This window comes from Tachysurus vachellii, chromosome 6 (genome assembly GCF_030014155.1).
Source record: "Tachysurus vachellii isolate PV-2020 chromosome 6, HZAU_Pvac_v1, whole genome shotgun sequence".
Lineage (NCBI taxonomy): Eukaryota > Metazoa > Chordata > Actinopteri > Siluriformes > Bagridae > Tachysurus > Tachysurus vachellii.
In genome coordinates, this window is record NC_083465.1 from 25852341 (window position 1) to 25869567 (window position 17227).

General features: G+C 38.1%; 1 protein-coding gene and 1 pseudogene across 1 annotated transcript in view; both read right to left on the bottom strand.

Moving 5' to 3' along the window:
- LOC132847756 (von Willebrand factor A domain-containing protein 7-like) overlaps nucleotides 1-5330 on the bottom strand; it is a 31328-nt pseudogene extending 25998 nt beyond the window's left edge.
- A 1213-nt stretch (nucleotides 5331-6543) lies between these two features.
- The window catches only part of frem3 (Fras1 related extracellular matrix 3), a 42194-nt gene continuing 31510 nt past the window's right edge, over nucleotides 6544-17227 (bottom strand). The window contains exons 14-24 of the mRNA XM_060873115.1: nucleotides 16922-17225; nucleotides 16514-16645; nucleotides 15832-16163; nucleotides 14522-14714; nucleotides 13342-13446; nucleotides 13079-13206; nucleotides 12506-12640; nucleotides 12172-12298; nucleotides 8879-9066; nucleotides 8552-8698; nucleotides 6544-8129 (exon numbers count right to left, since the gene is read on the bottom strand). Of these exons, the coding sequence (XP_060729098.1) occupies nucleotides 7581-8129; nucleotides 8552-8698; nucleotides 8879-9066; nucleotides 12172-12298; nucleotides 12506-12640; nucleotides 13079-13206; nucleotides 13342-13446; nucleotides 14522-14714; nucleotides 15832-16163; nucleotides 16514-16645; nucleotides 16922-17225 (2340 nt within the window). The 3' untranslated portion in view covers nucleotides 6544-7580. The remainder of the gene's footprint in view (nucleotides 8130-8551; nucleotides 8699-8878; nucleotides 9067-12171; nucleotides 12299-12505; nucleotides 12641-13078; nucleotides 13207-13341; nucleotides 13447-14521; nucleotides 14715-15831; nucleotides 16164-16513; nucleotides 16646-16921; nucleotides 17226-17227) is intronic.

Consider the following 17227-nt stretch of genomic DNA (forward strand, 5'->3'; position numbering starts at 1 on the left):
GTTAATGTGTTTACGGATTTGTTAATTTGTTTTTGGATTTGCTAATGTGTTTTCGGATTTGTTAATGTGTTTTCGGATTTGTTAATGTGTTTTCAGATTTGTTAATGTGTTTTCGGATTTGTTCATTTGTTTTGCACTTCTCGGCCACCCTAAAATTGAGCTTGATAACTAAACATACAGTTGTGCTCAAAAGTTTGCATACCTTTGGAGAGTTTGCAAGATGTGTTCATTTTTTAAGAAAAACATTTTTGAGAAGACAAAACAATATTTTTTATTTATTATTGGACACAAATTTATATTTAAGGCATGACAGAATAGCAAAATCATCAAACAAAACACAACAAAAAAGGAAATAAGTACTGAAGGTGGGCCTTTTTGTTGCATGGGCACAGCAGGTTTCTCATGGCAACAGGTTTCTCATGGCAACGTGACCATGCAGATCATTTGTGTTCGAGTACCTCATTATTGTACTCCAAACAACAACAACAACACTTTTTTCCAGAGCAACTTTTTTCCTGTGCAATGACCTCTTCCAGGATGTTATCTTTACAGTCTTTCCAAGTACATTTCCTGCAGGTTTTTGAATCTGGTGAAACAGATAACACAATGTTTCTGTGCATTTCTTGTGCATGAAACATGTTACATGAAACATACATGTTTCACAATACAATACAATACAATACATGTTTTGCATGTATTGTGTTAAATATTCTATGCATATTTTCATTAAGCTTTACAATGGTTATACTTAAGAGGACTTTCATTCATTCATTCATTCATTCATTTACTACCGCTTATCCGACTTCTCGGGTCACGGGGAGCCTGTGCCTATCTCAAGCGTCATCGGGCATCGAGGCAGGATACACCCTGGACGGAGTGCCAACCCATCGCAGGGCACACACACACTCTCATTCACTCACACAATACGGACAATTTTTCCTGAGATGATAATCAACCTACCATGCATGTCTTTGGACCGGGGGAGGAAACCAGAGTACCCGTAGGAAACCCCCGAGGCACGGGGAGAACATGCAAATTCCACACACACTTCCCGCCTCCGCCTTACAAGGAATCGAACCCCCAACCCTGGAGGTGTGAGGCATACGTGCTAACCACTAAGCCACCGTGCCCCCCTTTAAAGGACTTTTAATACAGAATCAAAAACTTGTCTATTTACAGGTACAGGACAAGGTTAAGTTCCATGTGCTGGTAGATAATTTTGTACATGCAGGGCAGATTGAACCAGTAGGGAGATGTAAAGAAAATATAGACACAGGCAAACACATGATACACACAGACAGTCTGTGAAATAAATAAATAACTAAATAAAGAAAGAAATGGCTTAAAAGAAAAACAGGGCAATGTCTAGGCAGAGAAATAGCTCAGAAAGCGCATGGTATGTTTAAAAAACAGGAAATGAACATGACCATAGAGGAAGAGTTCTAAAATTTGTGCAGGATGCCATCTGATGGTGATGCAGTGAAATGCCCTGGATGGATGTGACAGTAGTACTAATTGCTATGTCTAGTATTTAGCAATACCATGTAACATGTTAATGGAGATTCGGGATAGATACAACCAGTATTTTGCATCATATTTTATGACAGCTGCAAATGCTTATTTGTGGACATTGTGCAAGTGATAAATATTTTAGAGTACAAATTTAGGTGTATGTTAATCATAATAATTTCAATTAGTTATTATTATCCCTTCAAATAGGTTGGGACAAAGATGGGTTTGCAGGTATATAGCAAATTCTAAAAGGACATATTCTAAAAACCTATAAAATATGTTAGTGAAAATGGTGATGTTTGTATTGAGAATCAATAAAGCCGAGCTGATTCTCAAAGCCAACAACGTTATAATGACCTGATGCAACCCTCACACAAAATTTTCAGAATCTTGCCATCTGGAAAAAAGGTATTGAAGCATTCGGGCCCTCGCTACCCCAAGCCATCTTCCCCAATTAAGCTATCAAACCCCTTAATTTTCAGAGACTGGACACACGCATTCACACACATTCATGTTCAGTTGTACTTCTCGAACTCACTGCAATCTTTGCACAATAATTTTAATGCTGCTGCAACCTGCTGCTAATTGTCCATTATGTTTATGTCCAAAGCATCTTTACTTGCTCTTTATTCAATGAAAGAACTGTATACTGGTCAACACTCCTCTGTATACACTATTATATGGTACTTGTCTGTACTTGTAGTGCACTTTCTGTCCGGTACTGTCTGCATGCTTTGCGCATGTTTGTGCACTTTATTTAGAACTGTGTTAGTATACTTAGTTCTGTGAGGTTTCATGTAGCTCTGTATTTTTATGTAGAACCAATGTCCTGGTGGAATGTTGTTTCATTTCACTGTGTAGTGCACCAGCTATATTTGGTTAAAATGACCTCAGCTTGCTGCAGAGACCAGGTCTCTTCTCCTCAGCATTGCCTGATGCCAGAGACCATGAGAGGGGATGCCGGAAGCGGCGCTTGAGGAAGCAAAGTCATGGTAAGCAGGTGGGTGTCCATGCTAGGCAAAAAAACAAACCCTAGCCGGCCGGCTCTCCCATCCATTCTACACTTAAATATTTGCTCTAATATTGGACTTCAAACAGGACTACATTCGACTTCAACTGATCACATGGTGAGAGTTTATTGACTGCTGCGTCTTGGTTTTCATGGAGATCCTCATGTAACATCATAACCTGTAATGCCCCTTCCAAATCGCCAGAGGCAACAACGAGAACTGAACTGCACCAAACACACACACACAAACACACTCAACTGTGTGAATTGCACTGATCTGTACCGAATCAAAAACACACTTGAACACTATTCAATATACATCCATGTCTACAGCATAGTGTATATATGTTTACTAAAACCCTCTTTGTTCAGATTCCTATATTTTTTGCACAATGTACTGTTTTGTATTGTCTGTTTGCACTTAGTTGCACACAATGCACTTTATGTGGCTAGGACAACTTATTTTAAGTCCTTAGCTCTGTGTTGTTTTGTGTAGCTTTGTGTTGTTCTGTGTAGAACCATGGTCCTGCAGAAACATTTTTTAATTTCACCATGTACTACATCAGCTATACATGGTTGAAATGACAATAAAGACTTCTTGACTTGACTTGACTTGACTTGACTTACAGTAACTCAAGTTGTTTTTTAAAACATGCTTTTACCTTCCCACCCATGTCAGCCTTGTCCTATTTACATGAATAAGAGTGGAATAACTGAAGCACACCTTAGATTGACTATTTTTGATTATTATGATTAACATACACCTTTTGTTCTCTAAAATGTTCTACATTGGAAGCCAGCTATCTATACACAATTTTTAGAACCATTAGATTATTTGTAATCCTATAACTATAATATCATTTTAACAATAATAATAATAATAATAATAATAATAATAATAATAATAATAATAATAATAATAATAATAATAATAAAACGCATCATCCAAAAAACACTCATTTAACCACTTGGGTATTCATTTACCTGCTATGTTGTTAATTGGGGTGTCTGGTTTAATCAGATTGGAATATGGTCCTGTTTTTCCCAGTTCAATCCAGTTACTATGACTGTAGAAATCCTTAGAGACAGAAATGAACCAGGGTCAGAATTACAACATGATCAGGTAAATTAAAGTATGGACTTGTTATTTATTAATTAAACCCTTATCATAAAGCCTTGCATTCTACAAGTAATGTCCCATTAGTCTAGGTCACCTCTTTAGCTAAATTCAAATCTACTACAGCAATGTATTGTAACATTTTTACATTTATTCAAAAATGAATGTACAGTCTTTAGCAAACCTGCTACAGTTACATGGTGTCATACCTGCAGTGTGTGTAGGACTTTACCAAGGGCTTGTTTGGCAGCTTGATAGCTCTTTTGCTTGACACTGTATTTGACAACAGAAACTCCTTCAGTAATAAGATTCCGTCCAGACAAAAACTCCTCATTGTCAAAATGGTAACTTCCTGTAAAAATATGCTTATAGTCGATCTAGACATTGTGTTTATTTATCTTATCAATGCTCTCTTGAAAATCTTTGGCTGAATCAGATGGGTAACAGCTTTCTGCTACTGAGTTTACTGTCAGTACACCTGGCTGTAATAGAAAATGCACATGCTATTATAATATACATTCATTCATTCATTCATCTTCTACCGCTTATCCGAACTACCTCGGGTCACGGGGAGCCTGTGCCTATCTCAGGCGTCATCGGGCATCAAGGCAGGATACACCCTGGACGGAGTGCCAACCCATCGCAGGGCACACACACACACACACACTCTCATTCACTCACACAATCACACACTAGGGACAATTTTCCAGAGATGCCAATCAACCTACCATGCATGTCTTTGGACCGGGGGAGGAAACCGGAGTACCCGGAGGAAACCCCCGAGGCACGGGGAGAACATGCAAACTCCACACACACAAGGTGGAGGCGGGAATCGAACCCCGACCCTGGAGGTGTGAGGCGAACGTGCTAACTACTAAGCCACCATGCCCCCTATAATATACATATTTTATTAAAATAATTGTATATTTAAATTTAAAACAATTTTGTTCACCTCAACAAAATTTTGCCCCATCTGGAGCGTTCGCAATCTGCAGATATCAGCTATTGTCTGTAAAACTGCATCACTGGTTATGTCCTGATGCTTCTTTGAATTTGTCCAAAGGATATTAAAGGTCAGAGTCTGACTTGTCATTAGAATCAACAAGAAATATATACAAATCAGTGTCTTGATTTGCATATTTGTGGTCCTCATTGTGTAACTGTGAAGAGAAAAAAATCTTGGTGTCAGGATTTTGGGTCATGCCACTAGATTGTTCCCAATGTTGTGTTCCCCCAGCCTGTCTATTCTCACCCACCAATAATTTTGAGATCTTATGTTTTTTCACATTTTTCACATTTCACATTTTTTTTAAATTTTGACCCTGTTCTGAATTCATCACTGATCTCCTGTTCATCTCCTGTGGCGCTATGGCTCAACACAGAGGATCTGACCCTCATGCTGAAAGAAGCTTTGCATAAATAACCTCCAATTGTGCGATATGTGCATGAATTTCTTAGTACTGTATCTGATTTGTCCCTTTTTTTTGCTATAATATCTGGATACACTTGAGCTGGCATGGACACCACAAGTTTGTGCAAAACATTTCATCTATCACTTCATAATCACTTCATTTAATGATGTCTCAGACTTTTTGCCCACAGTGCATATTTTTAAAATCATAAAATGAAATGTTATACTGTAATGCAAATCATACCTTAATGCTTAAAATCTAGAAGATTCTAGTGGACGTCTGTATGTTCCTCTGTGCTTTTGCTTTGTGCAGTATGCTTGTTGAAACATAGTTGTGAAAGGCAAGCCACCCCCCATAACGGAAAAAGATAATCACTTCATAAGAAATCTTTTTTGTTCATATGCTTTCCCAAGAAGTGCTAGCCTTCATACAGACAAAGTGCTGTAAATCATCTCAGCTAAATACAAACAAAATACAGTACACCAGAGGACAAACAAAAAAAAAAGGTGTTTTCAATATTCTAAATATTTTAATTTCACTCAAAATCTCTCCCTTTGTTATTAATTATTTTATACTCTGGAAATTATTGTTTTAACATTAATGTCTTCTGAGATGTAATGTTCTTATATTTAATGTTTCTGTTGTTGTAATTGTTACATATGGTACGTGGTCTTTTTAAGAATAGTGTTTCAGTTGCTTTCCTTCAGTTCAGGGTGAAGAGAAATAGAGAAAAATCTTGGTGTCAGGATTTTGGGTCATGCCACTAGATTGTTCCCAATGTTGTGTTCCCCCAGCCTGTCTATTCTCAGCCACCACTAATTTTGAGATCTTGTGTTTTTTCAAATTTTCACATTTCACATCATGTTTTTTTTAGAATTTTTACCCTGTTCTGAATTTATCACTGATCTTGGGTTCACGTCATCTCCTTTGGCCCTATGGCTCAAAACAAAGGATCTGACTCTCATGCTGCCCGACACTTTGCGTAAATAACCTCCAATTGTGCGATATGTGCATGAATTTCTTAGTAATACACAGTAAAAATGTGTGTCAACACTTTCCTTTTGAATCCCAATAGCATATTACAACTTTTTAGAAAATAAATCTTGCCTTTCTCTTAAAATCACTATAGACTCATACTATGATTTCGCAACCAGAAAGTGTGACTATTGTCAGAATGGTGTATGTCCATGAGTTCGTTAGATAACAAGAACTAACATGTCCAATGTCTAACCTGTCACTACAAAATCACCTGTAGCTGTTAAATATGCTGCAGTTAAAAGTGTCTCTTACTTAGATGAGCCAAAATGACTTGCATATTAAGATTTGCCCTCAGATGTTAAAATGGTAATGACTTGGAAATTATGATTTGCCCTTAAAAACCCATGAATGTTTCCTGATTTTATATCATTATTAATTAATTACTGTATTTTATAAACATGTGTAGTGCTTAAACTTTGTTTAGTTATAGCAATACGAAAAACTTCCGACGAGTGTTTGGAAATAAAATTTTAATACATTGAACAATAAATTGGAAGTGACATCACAGATTGAGACTATATAAATCATAATGGCACTTGAATATGGACATGATGTAATTCTTTGATTATTTTAACCTGTTATAATCAAACTTTTCAAGTTATATCAGGATGCAATAATTCGGTCTGTTGTCATTGTCTGTTTGACATTGTATAAGTACTTACAAACATACACAGGATAAGTATTACACTCATGTCTGTGTAATTCTAAGCCACATTTAGCACATCCTGAAAAATATATAAAAACAGTCTTACCCATTAACAAAATGAAACCTCAAAATCTCTTTACATAGCACCACATTAATTGGTGTATTGACCTGGGAACACTGGTGTGCTAGAAAAATACATTTCCACATAAATGTTTGAACAAGCCAGCTTTCCTACATCTATGTCTATTGCAAACACACCTGACACGCATTCAAAACAATGATTTACAGATTATACTAACTCACAATCCTGACTAAGATCTTATTCTTAATACAGGTCAAAATTCTACTGACCTATCCTTATTACTGACTAAATTAACACTGTGACTTTACCTTTGTTTAGTAAAAAAAATACTGTCATTTTGGCTTTTACATCTTGACAGTTTTACAGTAAGCTTTTTTTTAATTGTTGTTCAGATAAGATTTCTCGTTTGGGCATAAAATCTGTTAATGCAGATAAAAAGCACCAAGGTAAAATACCATGCAAAGCACAGATTACCTCATATTAGCACTATTAGCAAGTCCTTTTAAACAAGCTGTTTTCAAATCATTTGATCTTATGGAAATCTGACATATGAATAAAGCCTTGGGTATAACATGGGAAAAGCTTAGGAGTGTAGATGAAAAAGAAAGCAGAGTCATTGGTGAAGTGTAAGATCCAAGAATTTTTGCTGTTTCTTCATTTTGAATCTAACGTCTCTCAGTTATATGCTCACTGGTTTAAGGCACACATTAATTACAGGCAGGTCAAACCACATGGAGGACCAAGGAAGACCTTGTTGTTGATGTCTAAACCTCAGAACTGTCCCCACTGAATCTTTTGCCTGCATTCTCCCTTTGGTTGCTGCCGTTGTCGTAGGCAGAGCAAGAAGAAGTGGAGTATGGTGGATATTTTTTCTCTTTCCTTTTACGCCTTAGTAATATTGCCACTAGGATTACCACTAGACACACTAGAAGGATTAGTCCAGACACTACCAACAGTGTGGGCATGCCAACAGGTAAAATAGAGTCAGTACCAGGTCCTTTACCCAAACTCCCCTCCACCAGGGGGCGCTCTATGTATGTTTCACGATCCCATGGCTGCCGCTGGCTTACTCGGAGACGATCAGAGCGGTCCAGAGCGATGTGCTGAATATTAGTGCCACGGTTGTTCTCCAAACCAATATCCAAAGCTTCTGGGTCAGGAACAGCACGGCGGTTCCGGGGCATGGCATCAGAATTTGAAAGAACAGATGAAATGCCATGGTGGTACTCCAGGCTTCTTTTACCACGGATGGCATTTTCTTTAGACCGGACGGTGTATATAGCATGGATGAACCACTCCCTACCAGCAGCAACCTAAAATATAAGATTTTTTTTTCATATATTAAAACCATTTTAATATCCTAATATCCTTTAAACATCCTGTCATTACACACTTATCTACCTTCATTTGATACACAATTGTGCAACTGCAAATATCATTGCAAATATCATGTTTTAGCAAATTATTTAACATGCAGCAAACATTCATGTTAACTCTTGTCACTACTGTTTCAAGATAAGACAGAAATGAGGAGATAAACCAATATTTTTATATTGGTATTATTTTGGTATAAACAAAAATCTCATCGCCTTCTTTTTACCTGTTATATTTAACTTATATCAAGATATTAAAAAACATCCGCAATCAGAGCAGTAACACGTCAAGACCTGACTGGCAATAAGTATGGCCATTTAATTAAAAAATATAATTAGGCAAATCAAATCAGGTTTCTGACCTGAAAAAGAGGGGATGAGGACAAGGTGAACCCATCTGATCCAGGCTGACGGGCAAGAGTAAGGCCTCCTGGCGTATCTTGTGCCAGTGTAGCATCAAACCGCACATCTCCAAATGAGGAGGCCTGTGTTTCAGGCTGGGCTTTGTCCTAAAGAGCATACACTGTCAGTTCAAATTCATGCTTATGAGGTACAAATGATTACTAATGGAACCATAGCAGTTACATGACCCTGCTTGCTGTAAATTTTAAAATCAGTTATATGTCCTTAACACAACAGTCTACAAAGTGGATGACATAAAGGACAAACATAAGAAAGAAATTGCTTACCAGGATCTTGAACCTGTAGAGCAGTGAGGGGGCATCAGCCAAGCAGCCATATTCTTTATTGGTGGGGCTATATTTTGGCACATAGCCATCTGTACCAGTGCAGAGGAAAACCTTCTCTATGCTACAGGAGAATGAGTCTCCCAAGTTTTGCACTGGGTCCACCATCACTCGTCCATAAATCGTGGATCCTATCAGAACAACCAAGAGTAAACATACCCTGCAAAGTTCATTATATTCCTGCTTAAACATATGTGGTAGATTCTGACAATTAATTATTTTTTTTATAGCTTTGTAAACATGCTAGCCGAACAAGCTACGGATACAATAACTATAAGGACCTTCTCAAATCAGAAACCTTGGGTGGACAGAACTATCCGTGCAGCAGTAAACAAACGCACTGCTGCTTATAACGCCGGTCTTTTGTTGGGAAACATGAGCGAGTACAAAGCATCGTGTTATGCTCTCCGACGCGCAGTAAGAGACGCCAAACACAGATACAGGGAACGCATAGGGTCACATTTCCAGCTAAATGACTCTTGACGCATGTGGCAAGGACTAAGGACCATCTGTGCCTTTGGAAACAAATCCTCTGCAGAGGTGCGAGCATATCCGTCGCTGGCTGACGAGCTAAATACTTTCTACGGCCGCTTTGAAAGCAATCTAAGCAGCGCGAGTCTGCCGATCAGCACGTCAGGAAGCAGCAGTCAGAGCAGTGATAATCATGTGATCGCCGTGTCGGAGGATGAGGTTCGGAGGGCTCTAAAGCGAGTGAACGTCAGGAAAGCAGCCGGACCTGATGGGATTTCTGGCCGTATTCTGCGGTCTTGCGCTGATCAGCTCGCTGGTTTGTTTACATCCATTTTTAATGAGTTTCTTGCTACATCGGTGGTTCTCACCTCCTTCAAAAAATCTGTCATCATCCCAGTGCCTAAGAACAATAAACCTTCTTGCCTGAATGACTATCGTCCAGTTGCCCTCACATCAATAGTCATGAAGGTCTTTGAGAGACTGGTTAAAAACCTCATCTGCTCCTCCATCCCAGATACTTTGGACCCTCTTTAGTTTGCTTATCGCCCCAACAGATCCACTGATGATGCCATCCCTCACATCCTGCACTCTTCTCTCACACACATTGACAGCAATAACAGGAACTATGTAAGGCTGCTATTTATCGAGTATAGCTCAGCTTTCAATACTATAGTCCCCATCAAGCTGACTTCCAAACTCATGGACCTTGGCCGGAATTCTTCACTCTGCAATTGGATTCTTAATTTCCTCTCCGGCAGACCTCAAGTGGTGAAAGTAGGCCAGTACACCTCCAACTCCATCACCCTGAACGTAGGAGCCCCACAAGGCTGTGTCCTGAGTCCCCTACTCTTTCTACACACATGACTGCGTATCTTATCACAGCTCCACCTCTATTATCAAATTCGCTGATGATACTGTGGTTCTGGGCCTCATTTACAACAACAATGAGATCACATTCCTAGATGAGGTAAAGAGACTAACATCATGGTGCCAGGACAATTGTCTCTCTCTGAATGTGAGCAAAACTAAAGAGCTGATTATCGACTTCAGGAAGAGACAACAGCAGCCCTATACTCCTCTTATGATCAGCGGGACACCTGTGGAGAGGGTGAGCAGCTTTAAGTACCTTTGTGTAAACATCTCCGAGGACCTGACTTGGACTACCCACACTCAAACACAGGTTAATAAAGCCAGGCAAAGACTGTACCATCTGCGACAGCTGAGAAAATTCAGGGTCTCACCAGCAATCCTGAAAACTTTCTATTCAGGGGCCATAGAATGTGTATTGACTCAGTGTATCTCAGTGTGGTATGGGAACAGCTCCAGTCAAGACTGCAAAGCCCTGCAGAGTGTTGTGCGCTTAGCTGAGCGCATCACAAGGTCTGCTCTCCCCTCTCTGCAGGACATCTACCTCAAACGCTGCAAAAACAGAGCTACTAAAATCATCAAGGACTCAATCCACCCCAATAACCATCTTTTCACTTTGCTGCCATCTGGTAAGCGCTTCCGTAGCCTGATGGCAAAAACCGAGAGACTTAAGAGGAGTTTCTTCCCCCAGACCATCAGGCTCCTAAACTGAAAACCAGCCTCTTAACATCTTCATGTCTCCACTTAATATTCATTTTACCATTAAGATTTTCATCTTTCACTACCTCACATTGACATACTAAAAGTGTCAACCTGTTTGCATATTTGCCTCTTGCACATTCCAGTGTATCTTAATATTTAAGACTACAGTTTAACGCACAAATACACATTGCCTCTTGTACATCCCTGTGTATCTTATATTTATAACTACAGTTTACATTCATGCACATTATTTTCCATTCTACAGTATAAATATATATATATATATATATATATATATATATATATATATATATATATATATATATATATTTTTTTTTTTTTATTCTTATATTTTCATTGTTTACTTTATCTCATTCTTTCATTTGTGTGTTTTTCTAATAAGTGCGATGTCCATGGAGCGGACCTGACTCACATTTCACTGCTGGTTATATATGCCCTATATAATTGTGTATGTGACAAATAAAAAATCTTGAATCTTGGTGACAGATCCATGATGGTGCCAGCTTTTAATGTTTATCAATATTATTGTGAAATTTGAATGATTAATACACATATTGTGAACTGATAAACAGTGCATTATTCCTGTCATTTTTTCTTTTCGTAGAATAAAACTTGAATGCACTGCTCTGAGTATGCTGAATATTATAATTAATTGATGATACCAGTTTATGAAAACTAGGTTTCATCAGGAGAGTAAAACTATCATCAATAAGTGTCTATGTGCCTATGCCATGGTTTAGGAACTTATTTAAAACCACCTGAAACGCAAACTTTCTGATTAGTAACTCAGCACCTTATGTACTGATCCACCAAGTTCCACCAAGCTGCCACTGCTGGGTCCCTTAGCAAGGCCCTTAACCCTTAGTTGCTTAGTCATATAAATTTAAATAAAATGTAAGCCACTCTAGATAAGGGTGTCTGCTAAATGCTAGAAATTTTAATGTAAATTAAATTTAATGTAAATTACACAGTCTAAAATTTGGAAAGCAAATACATTTATCATAATTTTAATATCAGCTCTTAGAACAGTCCAACATAAAGCAGCTTATCAGGATAGCAAGAAACCCCGAAGCTTCTTAGTAGCTTTAAACTGACTGTTTTTAAACGTGGACACTAAACATGTTATTTCAGGTTTTTTAAGCTCAGTTGAGATGAATATTTGTCTGAAGTTTTACCTTCAGTGAATGCAGCATCGGTGCCTTCTGCAAAGCCCATAGAACCGTCAGATAGCCATATTTCTTTCTTAGACAGGAGGAACATCTGAGTGTTCAGACTGAACTCTGCTGCCACGGGGTCACTCACCTGAGAGGAAAAGAAAGTGTGTATATCAGAATTACTCTTTTTGCTTCTAATTTAAGATATTTTTTTCAGTGTTTTTGTTAGTGACTAACAGATATCCCAGGGATGTTAGATTACTCTGAAGCTCTTTTTTATTCTGGGATTTCTTAGAATAAACAAATAATATTTTTAACACATTTATTTTAAGCACATTTATATTAAGCATCTCACCTGCTGGAAGCGGATGTCCATGTCAAATGTCAGTGGCTCTCGGGGGTGGCACACGGGTGGAATACTGAACTCTCCATTAGGAGAAGCAATGCACGGAATCAGCTTCACTGTGTAGGTGCCAGAGTAGTCTCTAACCTACACACATTCACAAATAACACGAGTGAGATCTGTTTTACTGTGCTAAGAAATATTTGATTGTAGACCACATATGTTGAATGTTAAAATAACCCTAAATTAAACTTAGTGGGGGGAGCCCGAGCCACCAGGGGGCAACCTTGTGCACATTTTAAACATCTTTTGTTGTTTTGTGTTTGCTGGTGTGTCACACTATTTATGTTCCTGTGCTTTATTGTTTTTGGTCTAGCTTTTGTTGAGGCTGTGTTGTGCTTTTTGTTTCTATGCTATAGTCTTGTTCCTACTTGTGTCTACTGTGCTACTTTGGTTTATGAATCATCATAGTTTGTTCATTCCTTTTACACTAAAACAATAATACAAGAAGTGAATGACTACAAAACAGGTATAAACCTATACATTTCTAATACATTTTATCCACTTTTTAAGTTCAGTACTCACAGCAAAGTCAGAGACAAAACTCCACTGCTGCATCGGCTGGTTGTATGTAGGCTCAGTTCGGACCAGAGATAGAGTGAATGTAAGGCCGGGGTGATCAGCACACATAACGATGGATAAGAGGCTGGTTCCTGTAGACCAAAGAGCCAATAAAGTGATTTGATACATGGATAGTATAATCTATTATTGATTTACTTATTAACCCATTATGAATAGTCTATAAAAAGACAATCATTTATATGTGAGAGGATGGAGGAACACATTACCTGGATGAAACATGACAAACTGTCCCCTGAATCTAGCCTCAGTCTTAAAGTTGACAACCAGGCGACCCTCCTCGTTGATTCTCATACTGGTAGGATACATGGCACCTATAAAGGTTTTATTACACAAGCAACAAATTATATGACATCAGGGGTAAAATGTCAGTTAAAATGATACTCTTTCAGAAAACAAAATATGAATCATTGTATGCTTTAAAACTACACTGTATATGTAACGATATATAAAAATATAAAACATAATATTGCATCTTCATATACAAGATAACTGCCAAGAAATAATACATTGAATCTGTGAGTTTCATAACCGTAAATTATCAACAAAGTATCTTATGCCATTGAATTACTAAGTTGTACACAAGGTACTAAAGTCATGGCAATGAATTATGTAACTTCAGCCGACAACTTGTGGAAACATTATACACTATTTAGGTTTGTGGACACCTGATCATACATATATGTGCTTTTTAAACATTCCATTCTAGACTTAGTGTTGCTTGTTCCAATAATCTACACTTTACTGCGAAGGCTTTTTATTTAGCATGGCTCTGGGGATTTGTGCAGATCTAGTCTTAAGAGCATTGCTGAGGTCATGCAATGCCAGGGTGTGCACTTAATTTGTCAAATTCATCCCAACCTTGGCAAACCACCTGTTTATAGGTATAGATTTGTGCTCAGGAGTATTGTCATGCTCAAACATTCTTGGGCCTCTTGGTTCTAATGAAGAAAAGACATTCTTGGAAATTGTGTACTGTGTTGTAGAGTCTGAAGAAGAACCACATATGACTATGATAGTGATTTTGGTGACTGTGATTGTCCCAGTTCACTTTAAATTATTTAGTTGAAAGCAAAAAAGTCTAGGATTTGTCTAAGGCTAATTGTATGTCCATGCTGCACCAACGGTGACTCTAATGAACCTTATATTATAACCTTATGTTATATTATTTTTGAAACAATCTGTGGCATCAATATATTAATTCTTAGACAAACCTCATTAAAAGTAATCACCATCTCACTTCAGTGGCTCTGTATGTATCAGATAAGGATATGGTGACACCTTCACAGTTGACTGCTGTGACATTAAGAATTCTTGCGACCACCACTAGATGGCTTTGCAGCTACAGACAGACAGACAGACAGACAGACAGACAGACAGTTAGAGTACCTTGCAGTTCAGCCTCGGGTGGACTACCGATTCCATCCTGCCATAAAATGGCAGTATCATATACAAATGTTAGACGTAGTTCTGACTGCAGGTCAAAATGCTGCCAGCCACCAACTGCTACAGGAGAGTGGAACACATAGGATACGAAGAGAGGCACACGCAGGGTGACATAAGACTGGACCAAGTTCAGCACCTACACACGTAATAAACACAAACACATTAGACACATGATCACAGTGTATGTTAGGCATAATTAAAAATGTATGGATGCAGTATTCTGGTTCTGAAAGCCACAGGTTGTGTGCTGTGTTTTGCTATTCCTACTCAAAGAAAGGATTCAGTTCATAATAATTGATTAATCAGTGCAATTTAATGTAACCCAGTACAACATAGAAAATTATCATTTTACAAGCTTCTGGCACTTTTAGACTGTAGATGTTCACATCAGACCTAGTGACTAGTAAAAATGAAATGACTAAATGTTTTCTATTGTACTTATAATTTCTACAATTGGGGTGTCATTTTGATATCATCATCATCATCATCATCATCATCATCATCATCATCATCATCATCTTCATCATCTTCATCATCATCATTATCTTCATCTTCTTCTTCATCTTCTTCATCTTCTTCTTCTTCTTCTTCTTCATCTTCATCTTCTACCATTTCAGATATCAATTACACTTTTACAAGATTTATTTATTTAGCTAAAAGATTCCATTTAAATTAGCATTAAATTAGTATTATTTTATTTTAAATTATATATTTTATATGTTAAATGTCTTTTTTTGTTTGATTGTGTTTTATTTATTTTTGTTTTTTCGCTTTGTGTTAGTGTCACCGAATGAATGTAAATATATGTAGAAGAATAAGATAATAAGATTTCATTTGGTCACATGGTCTTCAGGATATTCAAATGATCCAACCACTTGTGAAATATTCCAAATGTTTTCTAGGTTTGGTTGAGTGAATGTACATAAGTTTATAACCTCTTGATGACTCTAGATGAAGCAAGACATAAACTGAGTGGTGTCTGTGGAACACAGAAATGGCACCCTAAATGTGGCTCAACCGATTTACATTATAATTTGATGTACTTAAATATTATTTTTGGAAAACTAGATTCATATGTGACAGACTACAACTCCCATTATCCTCTGAATGTAATTTGTTATTTCAAACATTATACTGTATAGCACCAAAACAACAAAATATTATCAGCATCCAATTACATACATATATCTCATAACCTCCAGAAAAAATTATATATTTTATCAAGTACCCAGTACAACCCCTGTAACTCTCACCTGTCCATCCGTGCCGATGGATCCTCCACAATCGTTGAGTAGCTCAGACATGTCATAGTAGCTGGTGAACTCCCACAGACAGGCCTCTTGGTTCAGGTTGCGGTAGAATCTTAGAGAGTTGGCACTGCGCATGGCTAAGCTGTACTGGTAGGGAGCCGTCTCACCAATGATCTCGGGGTTCTTGGTGGCATCTGTGATAAAGCCATGGCCTGTCTGGATTTCATTATAGTCAAGCAGGTTGGAGCAGCGGTGGTTCCCAGCTCGGGTACCATCCGGACTCAGAGTCAGCTCGAAGTTTGACAGAGGACGCGTAGAGATGACCGGCAGCATGCCTGAGCAGAACAGCCAGGGAACAAGAGCATACATTTTTGAAGGTTTTACACTGTACTGTATTGTGTGGCCCTGAATGGTTATAATGCTTGTACCAGAACTCACTCATACACCTCAAAACATAACATTTTATTAATTTGAATAATTAGATTATGAGTTAAAGCTTACTGAGAAGAAGCATATGTTATATATATGAAATTAAATGTGTTGTTAATCCACATTCTTCAAATAAATAAATTTTTACTAATATTTGAAATCAAATTTGTATTCTTTTACAGGGTTGCTAAAAGTTTTTGTGATCGGCATAGCAAATGCATGAGGTCAATATGGTTGTGTAAATGTTGACCCTCACCATCCATGTGTGGCATAGTGACAGTTAGTTTGATGAGGTTGGGGTAGTCAGGGTCATCAGATCCGGTGTAACGGATTTTTGCTGTGAATGGCTCAGCACCGACGGTTCCAGGAATGCGAGGCTGGCAAAGCCCTGCAGAAAATGTTCAAAATGATGACAGATGTTAATTCTAATGTCTAGGAAAGTTTTAGTACTTCCATTCTAAGTCTAATATGAATTTAAATCTAAATAAACACATATTCTTAAAAATAAAGAAAATAGTAGACATATTGCGAATCACCCAATGAGCTATAACACCCACGGTAACAATATGGAAGTTAATTCAACCTAAAGGTGATAGAATTATGCAATGGTTAATTTCATTTCAAGATCTGTATTGTTAAGAATGCTGACTGATACTGGGCTCACCCTCTTCCCGGCTGATGATCACGATAGGGGAACTGAGCTCCAGCCCGGCATCTCCATTAGCGTTGAAGGCCCGGGCAGCGCACTGCACACGTGAGCCTGCTTGGAAATAGATGGAGTCCAGCGTGATGGACTTTGTATTGGTGAAGAAGGTGTTGGTGTCGACTTCACGCATGGGGCTGGTGACTCCATCCGGCCCAGTGGGGGCACTAACAAGCCAGCGGTAGTGAGTCAGGGTGTCATTAATGTTCTCCACAGCACATATAGAACCGGTCTTGTCAAAGTCAACGTATTTGGGGTTGCAGGCCT